The sequence below is a fragment of the Ischnura elegans genome, assembly GCF_921293095.1.
Source record: "Ischnura elegans chromosome 13 unlocalized genomic scaffold, ioIscEleg1.1 SUPER_13_unloc_1, whole genome shotgun sequence".
NCBI classification, from domain to species: Eukaryota; Metazoa; Arthropoda; class Insecta; order Odonata; family Coenagrionidae; genus Ischnura; species Ischnura elegans.
Genome location: NW_025791657.1, coordinates 13,590,295 through 13,608,293, shown reverse-complemented (window position 1 = coordinate 13,608,293; position 17,999 = coordinate 13,590,295). Strand labels below are relative to the sequence as shown.

Sequence of the window (17,999 nt, the reverse complement as noted above, 5' to 3'; positions counted from 1 at the left end):
GAAGTTTAAATTGACCATTAGCATACGTATAAACTGGGATTTCTAAAACCAAATAATTTGTATGTTATGAGTACACAAATTGTAGGTAAGGAATCGCAATCAATGCCTTTCGTTTTTTGATGAAGGAAACTCTCCTATTCTGACACTATTACTATTAATGATCCACATTATTTTTTCCTTGTTATATCATATTACGCATTCAGAGTATTGATATTCACAAGGGAATTCCAAAAATGAGAATATGTGGGATAATGCATTGTCTTATTGCCTAGTTCACAATAGGGTCGTTTCCTATTATGCTTTTAGTGTCTAAATCGAAAGATTAGTTCTCCAGGAGCACGAATTTCACGCTTTTAGATTTTTAAACCACGATATTTATTTTTTTGCGATTAAGGAAATGTAAAATTTTCAAGCGCGCGAAAACGCGACGGCTAATCATGAATGCTGGGAAAACCCCGTGTGACGTCATTCTGGTTCCCGCTGTCACCGTGTTAGGTGACCTAGGGGGGAGGGTGTGTGCGCTGCTGCCTTAAGGTTACTAGAAGGTACCCAGGCTACCTACCTACGTAGCAGAGTACTCTGCTAGCAGGTACCATTTGGCTTAGTATAAGGATTATTATTACCCTATCAAACGAAACTTTCCGATCTAAGGCAATTTTAAATACTTACCCCTCACTTATCTCGTCCCACCCGAGCACCCACAAGCAATCGCATAGACGGAATATGCGGCCGGCGCGATGCCACGGGATCGCACACTTCTAGAGCGGTGAATTCGAAAAGGATATAGCTGTAGCGTTCGGAGCTTCATATCCCATCTTTTTGTGGACGGGATTTTTATCTTTCTCTTTGCAAACGAATGCATAGTTTCCTTTTATAATTCATTCATCTTTGGATGAGCAGTTGCTAACGCGCGTAGTTGTGCGCGCCGCCACTGTTTAACACTATCTACTAGTCCTCCCACGGTTGTCCTCAAGAGGTCATCACATCTCTAGATTTCTACCGATTAGATTGGAATGTCCGATGATGACTCTCTTAGGTGTCATCAATTTCTTATCTCGCGCAAATAATTTAAGTGCCCCGAAAATTTCCACAGATGTGGATATACAGCGGCATTAAGCGATTAAATCGGGTGGCTTACGCTACGTGAGCCTACGTGCATCTCGAAGCACATTTCCAAGGCCGCAGCCAAGCTTATCGCATGATGTGCACTGTTTAGTCATTCCCCACACTCACTGGCCAGAATAAAAAGAAGAGCGCCGTGCGTCCTCCTTCATTGACTGCACAGAAGCGAATTCTGTACGGATCGAATGAACTGGAACAGCGCTTACTCGGCACACTTACCTCCGTCGACGGACTTCCCAGCATTGTCTAGCAAGAGAGACGAAGAATTTCCCCAGGATAGAGGGGATTTATTTCTACCCGCTCTGAGGTAACAATGACAATATGTACAGTATTTAAACCCCCCCCCCAACGTATCTCACCGCATCACTGTTCCTATGTACTAAATGATGATTTTATATAAGTAAATCACTTTTCACAAAAACAATATAAACCTATTATTTTTTGTCACTTTTCTTATATCGAATGTAAATATGATCCAGTCTTTGATTTATCAATGAGAGTATTTGATTGATCCAGCAAACAATACGGAGAATACATACATGGATACATGAATGGCATTGCTTCTCCTCAACAGGTTGACTGTGACCTTCGTGGCCCTGCGAAGGCCTTTGACCCTGTTTCATCGTCCTTGGCGACCTGCTGCTGCTACTGACCACACTCAAAACGTGCTGCTAAGCGTAAGTAGGTACATCCTCCGTAATCCGGGTTTTCGACAATCTAACACTCGCGGACATCCATTGTGACGAGGGGATGGTGACCTCCCACTCGCTGACATGACTCAAAATACTCTGCCGTTTTAAACGCATCACTTTCCAATTTGAAGTAACACCTTCCTTCGATAGATGTACTCTGATCTATCCTTCGCTATGTTTTGTTATATTGACCCACTCAAGCGGGAGATGAGATAGGGTAAATCGGGAGGAGATGCCGCATACGGGATAAAGTACTTACTCCCCTTAGTTCTGTTTTTTTCCGGACAGATTGTGGACAGATGTGCAATAAAAATGCGCAGTAAATGCCAGGGAATAAGTGAGGATGTCCCGTTTGTTATTCATTAGTTTCACTGATTTTAAAGCGCAAATACTGAAATAATTCTGGTATTATGCCTTCAAATGTTCTTAAAATCGTATAGGACGCTGAACTATACCCTTTTTTCCAACTGATGGCGCGTGACCTTGAACGCCCCCGAGACCCACCCTCTATTCTAGCCAATCAGAAAAGAGTGGCAGTGTATGTGAACCACAAAAAATCACAAACGGTTGATTGAGAGAGCAATTTTAACGGCCAAGAACGAAGACGTGGATGACTCAAACAAGGTAAATCACGATCAAATAGTTAGTACTCTGCATGAATTCAGATCCTTTAACTGTGTACAAACGAAGACGAAGTCACCAACTCTCTAACTGAATATTTAAATTCCTTGAACGTACCTTGCTTATCACAACAACATTTACAGCTAAACATAGGCTCTGTGTTCATGATCTTTCGAAACCCGAACCAACAAAAACTATCCAACGTAACGCGTTTGGTGATTAAAAGAAACTGATAATGAATGTGATTCAAGCGACTGTACTCAAAGGAAAATTCAAAGATGAGGAAATTCTCATTCCGAAGATTCCATGATACAAACTTATATGCCCTTTCGAGCTTAAACGATTTTCAGTTCGTGTTGCATTCGTGATGATTATTGACAAATCACAAGGTCAATTTTTCAGTGTTTGTGCTCATATGCTCATGAAAAACCAAAGAATTTATATGTAGTATTTTCACGAGTAGGTAAACCACTTATCTCTTCCTTCGCTTTGATATATATATTTAGATTAATCCGCTTGATCTTGTGCCTGATAAACAAAACAAAAACTGTCATACAATAGAAACTGCTTGACTTAAGAGACTAAACCCGAATGTGTAGGTGCCGTGGTACGCTTACGCAGTGCACTTCCCCGAACCGAGTTATAACTAGCACGCCACGAGTAAATGATATATTAATGCTGCTCTCTAGGGGATATTTGCACGATATTTTGAGCGTCAGTCAAGTATCGGAGCAGCGCGCTGCTGCAGCGTGGCGTAAACTTGCTCCAAGAACGGGTTCGACATTAATAAATGCTTTGTAAGACCACAGTGTCTTAAATGTCCTAAGTTAAGACAAAACAAAATTACAAAATTCACGGTAAAATTCCATATGTACATGCCTTGGTCTACTTCCCCGGTGTGGTTTGAATGAAGAAAATATATTTCTAACAAGCCATTGTTATGCTTATTCATGTTTTTTTTAAATCTTTTTAATTATTTTATTACCGCAATCTAAATATTATTAAAATCAGTACAGTCCGCTCTTGATTAATAAATGGTGTGACTCATCAGTGATTAATAGGCGGTACGAAGTTCGCCGCGTCAGCTAGTAATGATATAAATGTAGCTATAGTTTTAAAACCTGCATTACAGTTGCAATAAAACCGTAGACATGTACTATTAATTAGAAAAATGTTAAAAGTATATCAAAAGTAATTTAATATATATTATTTTCCTTAGAACTTTAATTGCGCGACAACTTTTCTCTTTCAATAGAGCTGTAGAGTACAGAAATCACTTTTAGTCAGTTTTAATGATATTTGGCGTGTCACCCGCACGATACGGGATAGACGCCGCGAGGAAATGTTATACAAAAATAACTCTTACAGCTAAGAGAAGAATGATATAAGTATACGCATTTGTATGTAAGGTAGAAACATGACTAGTCACCACATTTACCTCTTAGTATAATCGAAAAAGCCAAATAGGACGAAATATAGTTATTTTACATAATGTGAGGCATGTTTCCCAGAGTTACCCTGAATCATCACATAAGATGTTTTTGTATATTCTTGGGTAACCGGACTTTTCTAAATTTCATTTAATGCTCTGGATTTTTAAGGGCATTAAATTATTAAGGTTGGACAAAAATGAGTAATTATAACTGTCCGAAGTTTCCGTGAAAATACCCGGTTAAGATGGCCAAAGACTCCGCTCAGAACGACAGATTTCGCAGTAGAATCCTGGGGGTCATAATAGAGGATAGGGTCAACGGAGAATAAAGAAAGTATAAGAGTGTTAGCTGGTGTCTTTCCGGTAGGTCTTTTTGCATGAGTCCCAGGAAAACAACTCACTTTTTAGAGATTTGAACGCTTTTAACAGAAGTATGGTCTTCGATCGTATCCAAAGAAAACGAAATGAACTTCAAAGAAAAGTGAACTTACCTCGTCTGAAAAACCTCCACCGTTGTCACCATAGACCATTTGAGAATTGGTGTCTTGAAGCAAAACATAAAAACCGTGATTTCTGAGCGTAAAAACCCATAAAGCTTCAATAACCATACCGCGTCGCGGCTAATCCAACTCACGACGCGCGGAGAGGAACCCTGCCGCGCGATCGAAAAATCATTGTAATTTACGGCGTCGCAAACTTATTTCAAAGATAAGTGCTTAACACCTCAAGAAATCTTCAAAAAATGCTCTCATATAAGTTACTCCGCGTGACTTCACCGAAAAACTATTTGAATCTCTACCTAAATGTAAAACTTGGCCGAAAAACAGTGTCCACCATTTTGTAACTGCGCGGTAAGAATTTATCGATGATATTCTTTAAGAATACGGAATTTTAAAGAAAAACGCTATGCCAATAGAATATGTGGTTTTTTATTCCGTGAGAATCCAACGATAACTTCACCATGTACTTACTTAGGAAGATTTTCAGAGAAAATTGAAGACGGGCGTTTTTATGGAAATTTGTTCACGTTTGACCCTCTGTATCTCAGTAACGGGTGGGATCTATGTCAAAAATGAAGTACATGTCCGTAAATTTCAATTATATTTTAGAGTATCTGCAAAGTTTCAAGTTTATAACTAAAAAAAACATTTTGTAATTTTGTCCGGCTTTTTTCCAATTTCCGCTCAGTGTGCGTCGCACAGTGGGCGGATATCGAAAAAAAGCATGACATACCCAATTTTTTACCACTGTGTATTGATCCAGAAATTGCATTTTATGTTTTTCTGGAAGTCCTAGATACCCAAAAACGTTAACTCGTTTTTATTTATTTATATTAGTCGTATGTATTTATATTTATGTAATCCATCTATTAGTGGCAAAAAAATCACGAAAGTAAAAAACTATATTTTTTGCAAAATATCTCGATGTATGTTGCCCTGGTGTGAGGAAAAAACGTACATATTGTTCTTTTTACAAATATATGACGTTATTATATATATTTATCAAATAGTATGAAGCTAGTATTCTTGGAAAATATCACATTGGGTCTTTGCGCGAAAGCCACGGTCGAACGGCAATAAACCTAACGGTTCGCGAGCTCATCTTTGTCCTCGGCGACTTCCACTTTATGTACCCTGATGAGTTCTTTTACTTTGCTCATGCGCAAATTTTTCCATGCAAAAAATGGGGTTCTTCCTTAATATGTTGTCTTTGCTATTTGCTCGTTCCTAGCCGAGTGCTCAGCATCAGTATTCCTTCTGGAAGTTTGTGTTGAAGGGCAGTCACAGTGTAGCTGCCCTGTTATGGATACAACGAAAATGACTCGCCAAGATTTGCATACATGAGTCTGGGCCAATAGAGGGGGGGGTCCATGAATCAGAGGAAATCATCCGTGTTAGAGTATTTACACAAAACACTATATTTGTAAAGAGACGACAAATTAAAAACGTTGCTTGTACTCTCATAAAAATTGTTTTTCATCAATCTTTTCGAAACTAAGGTGAGTTCTCCAGTGTGAATAGTAGATTTCTTAACTTGTACAAAATTCGGTTAGAAAGTCATTAGTACTTCCTGTTAAAATATCTTCGCGTTGTTAAAATTATTAATAAAAAACCCTAAAAAAGTGCAAAGTTAAATCCTTATCCAGGAATATCGGACAACCTTATTACACACTTCTCAGTAATTTTGAGAATTATATCGGCTGGACTTCTAGTAAATGATGCGATCTCCTCAGATTACTGTCTTAAGAAAGCTTAACTGTACGAAAAACTTTATCTATGGCTACAGCTTTGTTTTTCGCATCACTAAACCTTATTTTTTCATCGCCCCCCTACACTATAACGGTTTAATGTTCCATCTTACGGAACATGTCCTTTGTATCCAGTTTGACCTCCAAAAAACAGCATAGCATGGATAGCTCATTTTACGATGAATTCCCGCCGGGATTGGAACTCTGGCCCCCGTAGTGGGAAAACAGCACTTTAGCCATCTCAAAAATCCCATCTCGTATTTCATGTGCAATCGAATTCATATGTGTGGCAACGAATGAAGCGGCGCTAATTTCACTGCAGTTCGGAAATGGAGTTTCGATATTCTCAGTAGTACTGATAGGAGAGAAATTATAATAACTACGGGAGGGTAATTACATTCTCATATCGCTCAATATTTTTATTACAGCATCATTAATTTTAAGGGAAGTTTATCCGGCGTATGTTTAATGCTCCATATTGCATGAATTGGGCAGCTCGTGCAAGATAATAAATCCACCACCATAACTTCAGTTTCCTTTCTCTCGTAAGTAAGCCGATCCTCCGAGATATATTTTCTTACTATTAACGAAGTAGTCTAATGCTGAGGCATAGAGAACGTAAAATATATCCAATATCTACCGCAATATTACTCCAAATAATTCCACTGCATGTAAAACTTTTGTTAGATTTTTTGACGATAAATGGCTGGTTCGTTCCCGTATTATGACGCAAGGGCGTACTCAGGATAAAAACTAGGGGGAGGCGGGGCAAGCTAATGGTTGTTCAAGTTGTAGGTAAGATTTAAGCATGGAAAAGGTGAATGGTGTCAACATTTTAAGGAAACTGTAACAGCTCTTTTTTGTTTGTAAATTATTTATTCGAAAAAATATTATTTTCCTCAAAGAAATTTGTGATTTTTGCTTCTAAGGGGGGGGGGGGGAGCTGCCCCCTCCTGCCCCTCGCTGGACATGCCCGTGCAATGACTTAAGAAAATTATTAATGAGGCACTAGAGGGCGTTAGTTGGCGTCTTGGCAGCGTGATATCCATCGTGAATATGCGGAAGTGGAATCTCGAACTTTCTTTCGAAGAGAACCAAATTTTCAAAGTCTCTAAAAGGGAAACAAATAATACTTGTCTTATCCTATTCAATCTATACTCCACTGCTTTCGTTACAAAGATTTTTTGGCGAAAATTCATTTTGCTTACCGCAATGTTATTTATTTGTCTGGGGTTCTCGTTTGGTGTCACCGGCCCCAGTGAGAAATGGATCATCGAATCTACGTCGAATCTTCGTCGATTCGACGACTATAGATCGATATGTGGTCGACGTCGATTTTATTTGTTCAATCGACGTTTTTTCGACGTGTTATTCTCATTGGCCAGCGGGGTCAGCGTGTTGATTGGCTGAGGGGAGAACTTAGTGATGTAGTTTTAATGTCTTAAAAATAACGGTGAGACGCTATTACAACATATGTGTCTTAAATAAGAAATGAAAAATTAAGGAATTATTTTATTTATCCATAAACATTAGTTTTAATCTCCGAGAACAATCTTTGATTCCTTTTAATTCTGTAACTTGACCGTTGAAGTTCGATTGCGTGTATCTGCAGTTGAGCTGTTAGTCGTCATGCTGTTAGTTCTTCGCAGTAAACTCGGAACAGAGACATTCGGCGCCGTATAGAAAATTTATTGTCGTATTTATTTTGCGCGACAGACTTTGCTAGCTCTAAATCCTGTTATTGGTATTTAAAATCCTTCTGTAACTTAATGAGCTTTTGGATTCGTATTAATCATCGAAAAAGGCATTCCCTCGCTTAGTAAAGACAAGCTTCACTACGTCTTCCATACTTCGGAATCGGTCTGCTTTTGGACCGCTGCATGACAGGTAGGATTAGCTTCCCCTATTTAATGTGCTCAAGATTTCCATTTTCACTCATACGCCGGACCTTCTATTTGCGTCCAAGTTCTAACCTCTTTCCTGCGTGGTATGTGATATGCACAAGCTTGGCTTTGTGACTACGTTTACCTCATTTCGATACCTTTATACTCGCGTCATAGATGTCAACACCTCACATTTTTTCTCAAGGATTTCTGATTATTATTGAAGATGATTACGAAGGACTTAAGATTACAAATCACCATTATAAATTTATTTCTGCCTTCATTTGTTTAGACTTTACGTGCTCGATTGAAATACATCGTTGGCGCAGCAATAGATGCCCTTTATTAGCCGAAAAGATGTATATTTCCGCAATTATTAGTAGGAATCGCAGGTAAAAAGATGATATCTCGTCGACAGAGAAAACTCGTCGATGGCGTCGACGTCGAAAACACGTCGATGGCTTCGACGTCGAAAACACGTCAATTTTTGGACCATATAGACATCGATCGATGTGTTACCATCGACGTTTTATCGATGAGTACTTCGACGTCGAATCGACGGAGATTCGATGATCCATTTCTCACTGGGGGCATCTCAAAAGGCCTTTGCATTTGAAATTAAATAAATGACGATTTTTGCGGTGTCATAATCCTATCGGAAAATCTTAATTCTGATAAAAGGGGCACTAAAAGTATATCATTTTAAATTACCAATTCCCATGTTCAATTACGTAAGTAATCACAGAGCTAACTCAAAACATCCAAATTGCTGCGATAAGGACATCCATGGATAGGTACTTACAGCACAGGCTCTCCAAATTGGCTCTCTAATGCTACTCATATAGGAAAGATAAATGTTTATTTTATTCTGAGGTGTATTATATGTTAAAATAATCTTGTCACATGACATATCATCGCTACATCACTTATTATCACTAATGTCACCTCATTTTCTGTGCTTAAAAATTGTCTAAAATTCTTCTGACCACTAAATGCTATTACAAAGTTTTAGAACATATAGAGGGTATTAATTATTATCACTATTAATCCACATTGTAGTGGACAACACGTACGTGTAAATTCTGCAGCCTTCATAATTTTGAATATCTTTAATTAATCGTATTGTAAGTGCGGAAAATTGAGAGCTTTGATGTTCCTCTCCTCATATTATTTGGTAGAGGTTTGAAAATATTTTATGTACCTTGTTTTTATCCATGCAAATTATTGCCTAAGTTGAAATAAATTCATCGTATTTATGTAAGTATACCGGGACTAGCCATGGTGGTAACTTTTACGGAGTCACCCGCATGTAGATTGCATTTCTTCTGTGGATTTTTCGCATAAATTTATCGTTTTAATTAACCCGTGAAAATAATTTTTTGACGTTACAACTCCCTAAGTGCCGGGGCAATAATTCCAGTCTTTAACGCAAAGGCAAAAACATCTGTCGTTTTCGTGGTGATGAGCTGAAATTATAATTCCTTCCGATGGTTTACTTTCAGTGACCCAGAAATGGACCTAGCGCAGTCGGAGGAGCACCTTGGGGTGACGTTCTCGTCCTGCAGCGAGGGGCTGCCATCAAACAGTAGGCAGTGGCTGGAGGAGCAAACGGATTCTGACGGGACCACGTTGCTGATGAGGGCGGCGCAAGAGGGCGCCACTGACTGTGTCCAACTCCTCCTTATGTGTGGCGTCCACGCCAATGAAAGTCGAAGCATCGACTATGAAAAGCGACGGGCGCTCGACTTTGCTATTAAGAGAGATCACCCAAGGGTGGTAGAAATTCTTCTCAAATGGGACTCAATTTTTCCAGACTCCTCTTCGAAAGAGCTTAGAGCTAAATTGAGATCAATGCGTGAAAAAGATGCAGGCATTAAGGAATTCTTCGAGGAAAGAGACAAGTTTCATGAGCTAGTTCGAAACGGAGATATCACTAGGGTCGAGGAAAAACTGAACATCACGGACGGTAGGAACATTTCAGGCCCCAAGTACTGGGTCAATAGTGACGGCAAGTCGTCTTTGTACACGGCGGCAATGGAACGCAAATACGATGTGTGGGTATTCCTGCTTTCTAGGAAGTTTGAGTTCTCAGGGACGGAGGGTTTTGAAATTGAATTCCGTATGGGCAAGGTTGAGATGCTCTATTTCGACCGAGCGATGGGGAAACATCTCGCTGAATTTGAAGATAATTATTTGTTTAAATTGCTTTCGAAAAGCAAAGTTCGTGGGGGAAGTGACGAGACACGATTGAGAATCCAGAATATTTACCTCGAAGCAAACGAGGTAGCGGAAGCCAAACTGCTAATGCAATGCCTTGAAAACGATTCTCTATTGGAAATTGTATTTGAATTAGATCGGCCAGATCTGAAATGTGCATATTCAAAATCATCTGATAAGGTCCTAGGTGTCATGGATCCACATTTACATCGTGTTTATGCGTCTGCGGGCCAAGAGTCTTATTCACGAGTTGTCAGCACTTTAATTCACGAATTTTGTCATCGCGTGATGTATATTGTCTTCATGAACAATGGGTTGCCCTACAGAGCAAATGATCTTGAAATGATGAATGCTTACAATAAGATTTTCTCCAAAATTATGTCACCGGAAAACATTAAAAAATGCGATCCATTAATCCAATTGGTTGGTGAATATGATAAAAATGTACAACAACAAGAATTAATTGTTCGAATTCCAGAAATAATAACGAAGCGAACAATAGATAATGAATGTGGGGGAATGTGGAACAACGAGTTTGAAAAAGAACTCAATGATTTCTACCACAACCATTTGGAAAAGATATTCGATGAATTTGTTGCATCAAATAAGGAAAAGGCCTGTATTCCAGCTATTGACCTTTCAATATATCCCGCGTTGCTTTCAAAGCATAAGAAAGTTCACGCACAGGTTGGCGTAATTGAGCAACCGAAGATGTCTTCGCACGGAGGGGTCAATTACATAGCGGTATCGGATTTGTCCCTGGCGATTAGCCACATTGAGAAATCACTAAGGGGCGCCGTGACTGTGGACTTGAGTTTTTTTGAGGGAACCAGAACACACTTTGAGACCCAACTGAGAAGAGGTTACTTGCGAAACTTGGTTGTCGTTTGGAACAAGGAAACGGAATTTTGTCATAATCCTCATCCATGCTCCTGCTCGGCAAGGTTTTTTCGACACCATAAAGAATACGTCACTTTAATTATTCCGAAGGATTTGAAGTCATCGGACAAGGAAGAATGTGTTGAATACACGTGGAAATACTTGTCAAAGGGAACGAAGGATTGGATACTGAACCAGCACGTCAGATTCCAGAGCAGCGACGTGACATTGAAAGATCTGCTGGAGGGATTAATGCCTAACAACGATGCAGAATATACACTCAGCACCGTCATTAGTCCCAAGGATATATCAACGATAATCCAGCAAGGGACGTATTCCCTTGGCAATGATGTGAAATCTGATTTTGCGAAGAAGACAGAGGAGCTGCTGGGCGGCCTTATCCAATCCTTCGTTTCCCGCCGAACAAGAATCAGACATGTCGACTTAAACGAGCAATTAATGACACTGCGCACAATGAACGCCGTATTCTTTCTCAATACCACCAAGGACGCACTAAAAAAAGCGAGAGTCAGCAAATCGCGTCCTTGGGAAGGAGTAATGACGCAAGTTGATGATGGAAGACACTTTTTCTTGGAGAGAAATATCGAGGCGGATAAACGACTCGATTACATCCAAAAGATATGCGCAGAACTTCGAGGTGGGCCCAAATCAGGTGCTTGGATGTATGCGCACTTCTTTCTTCAAGAACAGCAATATTTCGTCCACATTCATTCTGAGCTCATCAACGACCAACGCTGTCAATTGCTGGCCGATGAGCCTGGCACAGGTAAATCTGTGTTTGTTTATTCAAAAGCCACGGAAGAGAAACAAAGACATAGGGATAAGTGGATAGAAGTTGTTCAGCTAACAGAGTGTGAGGAAGTCATTAATAAATGGAACGACATGAGTAGAGGAACGGATGGAGAGAATAGGAACAGCACGGTGCTAAATGGAACGGTTGAAGATTTCCTATACCAGCTTGTGAACAAGGGAAAAGTCAATGATGTAGATTTCTCTCTCAATAAGGCAATTTTCTCACTATTTTGCCAGGCCAAGGAGAGGGTGAAGGTGTTCTTCGATGGTTTCGATGAAATATGCCCTACTTATAAGAATATTCTCTCTTCCTTCCTGGAGGACATAATGAAAAATACGAGGGTGTCATTTGTCGTGACCACAAGAACAAATCAGAGAGTGGACCTAGAGAAACGCCTATCCACCTTCGCTCTCTCCTTTGTTCCCCTCAATAAGGAGGAACAAGTGCAATTCTTAAACCGCCAGTGGAATTGCATGCTCAATTTACTGCCAAAGGAGTCACGTGAGGAGAAAATTAGATCCATCGGTGCAAAATACGAAGCCCAAGGTTATCACGAAAATGAAATTATTTCATTGGAAAATGTAGGCGAGGGCTCCAATCAGAATGCCGTTGCTCTAAATCATTATAATTTTGAGAGGGCGGCGGAAGATCTGATAGAGAAAGGAAAGTCCCTTGCAAAGGACGAAGGCTATTTTTCTGAAATACCTCTACACGCACACATGATGGCCACCGTGTCCTTTGCGAATGATTTGTTTACAGATGATTCACTGAATCTTTTTTCTCTGTACAAGAACCTTGTCGATACAAAAATCAAATTATACTTTAAGGATAGAGCAAAGATACCTAGATCTGAGGCAAGTGGGCGTTTGCGGAAAAGAGATGCAGAGTTAACGATAGAGATATTGAAGAAATTCTCAGTCACGTTTTTCCTCAAGGATTTCTCCTACATGCCAACAGACAAACACATAGAAGACATGCTGGAAGTAGGAATTTTAGTGAAGAGAGAACTATCGATCGAGTTTATCCATCGGACGTTTGGAGAGTACTTCTTTGTTTGTCTACTCCTCGAGGAAGAAGGCGCACCCCTAAGGCATGTGCTTTTTCAGCGGGTGTTACTGGAGGACGGATTCTACAAGGTAAGGGACTTTTGCGATGCAATAATGTTATCGGAGATAAGCAACGAGGATTCAGAATGTAGGGAAGGAACAAGAGCAATTGCTATACGTCAATCTTTGCTGCATGAGGGAAAGGAGTGTGGGATGACTTTGATTCGTGAGCTGTTTCACAAAGCAATTTCGGAGTGCCGTGAGGGAATACTTCGTTATCTTATGGAAATATTCAAAGAATATCTTCCTACTGTTATGTTTATGGATTCAAATGACAATTCAAGCACATTAAATAATGAAAGAGATATCGGATGCCGGAATGCCTTCGACTTGTGCCTTACGCTATACAGACAATCAAGAAACCTCAAACACATACGAATCCTCCGGACTCTCCTCTTACAAGCAGAAACGAATAATCTCATTGAAGACCTAGGGAAATATATTTCGGCAAGAGGAATCCGGTGGACTGGTGCGTATGTGAAATATGTTTGGTGGAATAAAGACTATTTGAAAGAGCTGCGTTGGATACTTAAATTCTTCTTAAAGCACAAGGAAGGACTCAAAAAACCATTGAAACAATGTTTGATGAACTATGAAAGCAGCTATTTCTTTCGTTACGCCTCACTCTATGATTTCAAGGTATTTAAGTCCCTAATGGATGGGATTTTCGTGCAGAAGGATTTTCAGCAATTCCTTGGCTTAAATTGTGAAATGTGCCAAAATTTTTTCATCGCATGGGCTAGTGTTGTGAGAGATGGATTTATTGAAAAAGTAAAACGTGTTTGGGAGTATTTGGAGAGCAAGCTGACAGCGGGGCAGGCGAGAGAGACATTTCTTCGGATGAGAAATGAGAGTGGTTGGAATTGCCTTTTTGCGGCAAGTGTCGACTCACGGGGCACGGAAGTCATCCAATATGTGTGGAACATTTTGAGGAGGGAGTTGAGGGAAGAAGTCTTGAATGATTACTTACTCGAGAGCTTCATAAATGTAACTGAAACCACGGACTTTGTCGATGGCTATTTCATGGATTGGCTGGAGAGTGCCCTCGAAAATAAATGTGTGCGGATTGATGTTGCATTACGCGTACTGCTAAGTAGAGATAAAGAAGGTAGGCGGTACATGTTGGATTTCTCCTCCGTTTTTTCCCATCGGCCCCTGCGAAAATTAAAGACGATATTATCCCACGCTGGAGAGACTAGAAATCCACAGGTTCAAGAAACCCTAAATCGTGTATTAGTTAAAATCGCAAATGACTTAAAATTGTGGAATATCACAACAGTATATGTCAGCCCTTATAGCAAAGACGGATATTACTATCATATGTATGGGAGACCAGAGCCAATCATGATAGAATTTCGTCAAATTTGGCTTCAATTGATACCATTTGGTTTAGTACGTGATATTACGCTAGACCATCAATTTTACATATACGGCTTGCTTGATTTTTTTGATACACCTGTCTCTGCTCGTCTCCTGGTGGTACATTTAGTAATTCTATGGAGAAAGCTGGAGCTAGAACATAAATATTTCTCAACATTTGAGTTAAAGAAGAGAATAAAAATTGATTGGTTTGTTGCAGTTCTCGATCCTAGGGTTACACTCGATTCAGGAGTCGAGATTAAGACATTGGCATTGCCTTTAATCATTCCCTTTTTCTTCTCTGCACTTTTGCACTTCCTCCCTCTTGATGATGTGGCGGACGTTCTAATTCACCTCCTTCACTCTATGGCAGTTTCAAGAGAGATTTGCGTCTATATAGACCCCTTGCTATTCATGGAGTTTTATAACGTGGTCAACCGCACGTCCCTGGGAGCATACAGGCGGAATTCATTCGAGGAGTGGGGATCGGTTCCAACAGGTCTGCCGCGCGCAATAATTGTAAGATTGGAGTGTGGGGATACGCTTCTTGATGCCTTTAATGGACAATACGAGGAAATTAAGGAACGGGCAGCATTTGAATGCCCATATTTGATCAATAGTGAAGGAGAATTGATGTCCATTTGTGATATAGTCGAATTGCGCGCCGTTGAGTCCATCGGTCTGCTTCCGTTTCACTCGCTGCAATCTTATTTAAATGGGATGAACACGCAATCTTCCAGGTTTGGGTCATCAGAAGATGAATTAGATGATGAATTAGATTATTAACTTGCTATATCACGTTTCTTATAGTACTATAGGGATATATGGTTCGATTATGGATTTATTTACGATAAAATATTCATATTTGCTGTCACGATCTGATTCAGTTCAGATCGTGAAATCTAACGTGACTTTAATGCCATAAGTACTTAATGGATTAATAAGAGGGATCAAGCTGTACGGCATAAAAGATGCAAAATGGAATATTTTTGGAGACGAATAATATCTCCTACAATATCGAGATGAAAAAAATCCTCTCAATATTTTAAAACTGTTTTCCAAAGGACAACAAAAAATAATTTAAATTTTCTATTAGCCTGACAGAGTGGGCGCATAAGTTTGTGCTCAATCATTGCCCAGTTTAGAATGCAGACTAAATTCAGTTTCTCGTTATCCAAACCTTATATCCCTCGCTTCTATTGCCTCCCAATAATAAATTAATAAGGTCGCACTTTGGGACCCATAGTCTCTGGAATTGATTCCTTGACTTATATCATTTATCAAAATATCCTTCCGGTTTATCCGAGGGTGTAATCTTGTATCCCTCTATTCCTGTATTAAGGCTCTTTAGTTATCCCCATGTCTGTTGTCAACCGAGTTAATCCATTTATATATGGATACTTCAATGTTCATTTAGTTTTAGTAGAAGAAATTAAGTTTTTTCCCATATTGTGTTATTACTCCTTTGTTACCCTTCTGTCCATCTGTCAACGCACACATTGTAATTTAATATTATGTTATAAAGAAGTTCGGACTCCTAGAACAACAAACGAATTTATTTATTTATTTGTTTATTTTTGTTCCACTAGTTATTTATGCGTATACATGACAATGTCTTTCCCTTGGGCTACAACCTTATCGCGGTGGAAAGGCTTGCGAGTTCCTATGGCCCCTAAAGCTGCACTGGCGGGATTAATTCTAAATTATTCCCGGTAGGGCCACCCATGCCAGATGGGTCGAAGGGTAGGAGCCAGGCGAAAGGTAGTCCACGTGATATTGTCACGTGAAAAACATTGTTGGAATGGAAGTGGGAAATCCTATCAACTATCTCTACCCTGAAAACAAAGAGTTTGATCAAAATGGCCTCGGATGGAATCACGGGACCCAGCCCTTGAGGGCGGATATCATCATCATTCTCAGAATCAGCGGCAGCATCCGAGGAGGATAAGAAGAGCATGAGAATGGAGAATGAGAAGGATTCGAGGAATGTAGGGACGTGGAATGTGAGGAAAATGATGGAGCGGGTAAACTAGAACATATGAAAAGGTAAATGAATAAAGGGAGAATAGATATCTTAGGATTATGAGAGGTGAGACGGAGAGATGGCGGGGACAATTAAGGTGATGGTTAGAGGGTTAAATATAAAGTGGTGGGGAGAAAAGCTTTTTGGCGGCTTGCGGGTTATTGTGTAGATTTAGATGTACATGAATAAATCGTCCAATGTACGCATTCAGCAGAAAAAAAGATTTTGAGGATACAACGCTGAAAAAATACTGTCTGTCTGACAAATACAACAAAGTAATAATTTATAAATATTTTTATTCAAATTTTGCAATTGCAGTATGCCTATGTAACTCAAATTTTTAATGCGTGTATGTATTTTCATAAATAGATTTTCAATCGACTACAAAATATGGATTAATTCATTATTTTGAAAATAATTATTATTAACTTCCTACTTTGGAAATAATTTTTAATAATGTTAAAGATCGTCTCTGCTAGAGAAGTTTTCCATTTTTTAAATAATTTTATGCTAATTGGGTGGATAGAAAATAATTGCTACAAGTTACATTTATTCATGAATTCTTGTCTGTTACGGTCGCTTTAGTAATTTAAAAGTGTTTATTGATTTCCCCAACGCTTGATTCGATGGGCTATCATTATCTTTGCCACAATATGGAATTTCATTTAAAAAGGATTCTCATTTCACATCTGTCAAAATCCAGTACTCCATTCCAAATTTTTCTGGTTTATTTGGAATATACCTAATAAAAGGGCAGCTGCATTTCATTGGATAAAGCTGTGCATTTTCTGTTACGCCAAAGTCGACATTAGATTCACTACCCAGACGGCACAGATCCCCCCGTATCTAATTCGTATGTAGGTAGTACCCATTGACTACGGGGATACTAGGCCGCTCCGTCACTCTTCGGTAATGGATAATATTCATTCCCGGCCTGTCGACGATGCGCGTACGTAGCATGTGAATGTCCGCTACGAAGCGCATTAGAAAGGATACGAAGCGCGTTCGAAAGGATACGAAGCGCGCAGGAACACAGCACTTAGGCTAATCTCAATCGATTAGGTCGAAAATTAGATGTATCGTAACTGGCACAATCGAAAAATATATCGAACAGAGCACAATCGATAACTACCTTCCATGGCCTTTCTACACCCTTGGCCCTTTTATGAGGCAGGAAAGAAAAAACCACAGAAATACATTACCGATATTACTTATTTTCTTTAGTCAATCACAATAATATTTCAAATTTTCTCTTCTCACCCTCATCTAATTTGGCGAAACAATTACTCATATTCTCTTTCGAAAAGAAAATTATTTGCAAGAGGACCGGCCGATACACAATAACTATATTCGGTATCATGTTCTTTCCGGGCACCCGTCTTTTTGCGAATTTTTTCGTCCAATACATTCATAATAGTGTCCTGATTACGAAAATGATATTTTTTTGTGGCGGAAAGGCCGGCAAATTACCTAAAAAGCGAATAAATCGGGGGGAAAAAATTCCATACAAAGTGGTCATTTGGGTACTCAAAATGTTTGTAATATTATGGCAAACACAGTCATGCAAATATTTTTTAAATCGAATGTAACATAAGCTCATTAT

At 39.4% G+C, this 17,999-nt stretch overlaps 1 protein-coding gene across 2 annotated transcripts; it reads left to right on the top strand.

The window, feature by feature from the left end:
• Nucleotides 1-1,268: 1,268 nt before the first annotated feature.
• On the top strand, nt 1,269-15,923 carry LOC124172292. Of its 2 annotated transcripts, none has more exons than XM_046551721.1 (3): nt 1,269-1,429; nt 1,697-1,799; nt 9,501-15,923. In XM_046551721.1, the coding sequence occupies exon 3, from the start codon at nt 9,511-9,513 to the stop codon at nt 15,157-15,159; it is 5,649 nt and encodes a 1,882-aa protein (XP_046407677.1). In that variant the 5' UTR covers nt 1,269-1,429; nt 1,697-1,799; nt 9,501-9,510; the 3' UTR covers nt 15,160-15,923. The 2 variants fall into 2 exon arrangements, with proteins under 2 accessions (XP_046407677.1, XP_046407679.1); XM_046551723.1 differs by having other exon boundaries at nt 1,697-1,803.
• The last annotated feature ends 2,076 nt before the right edge of the window (nt 15,924-17,999 follow it).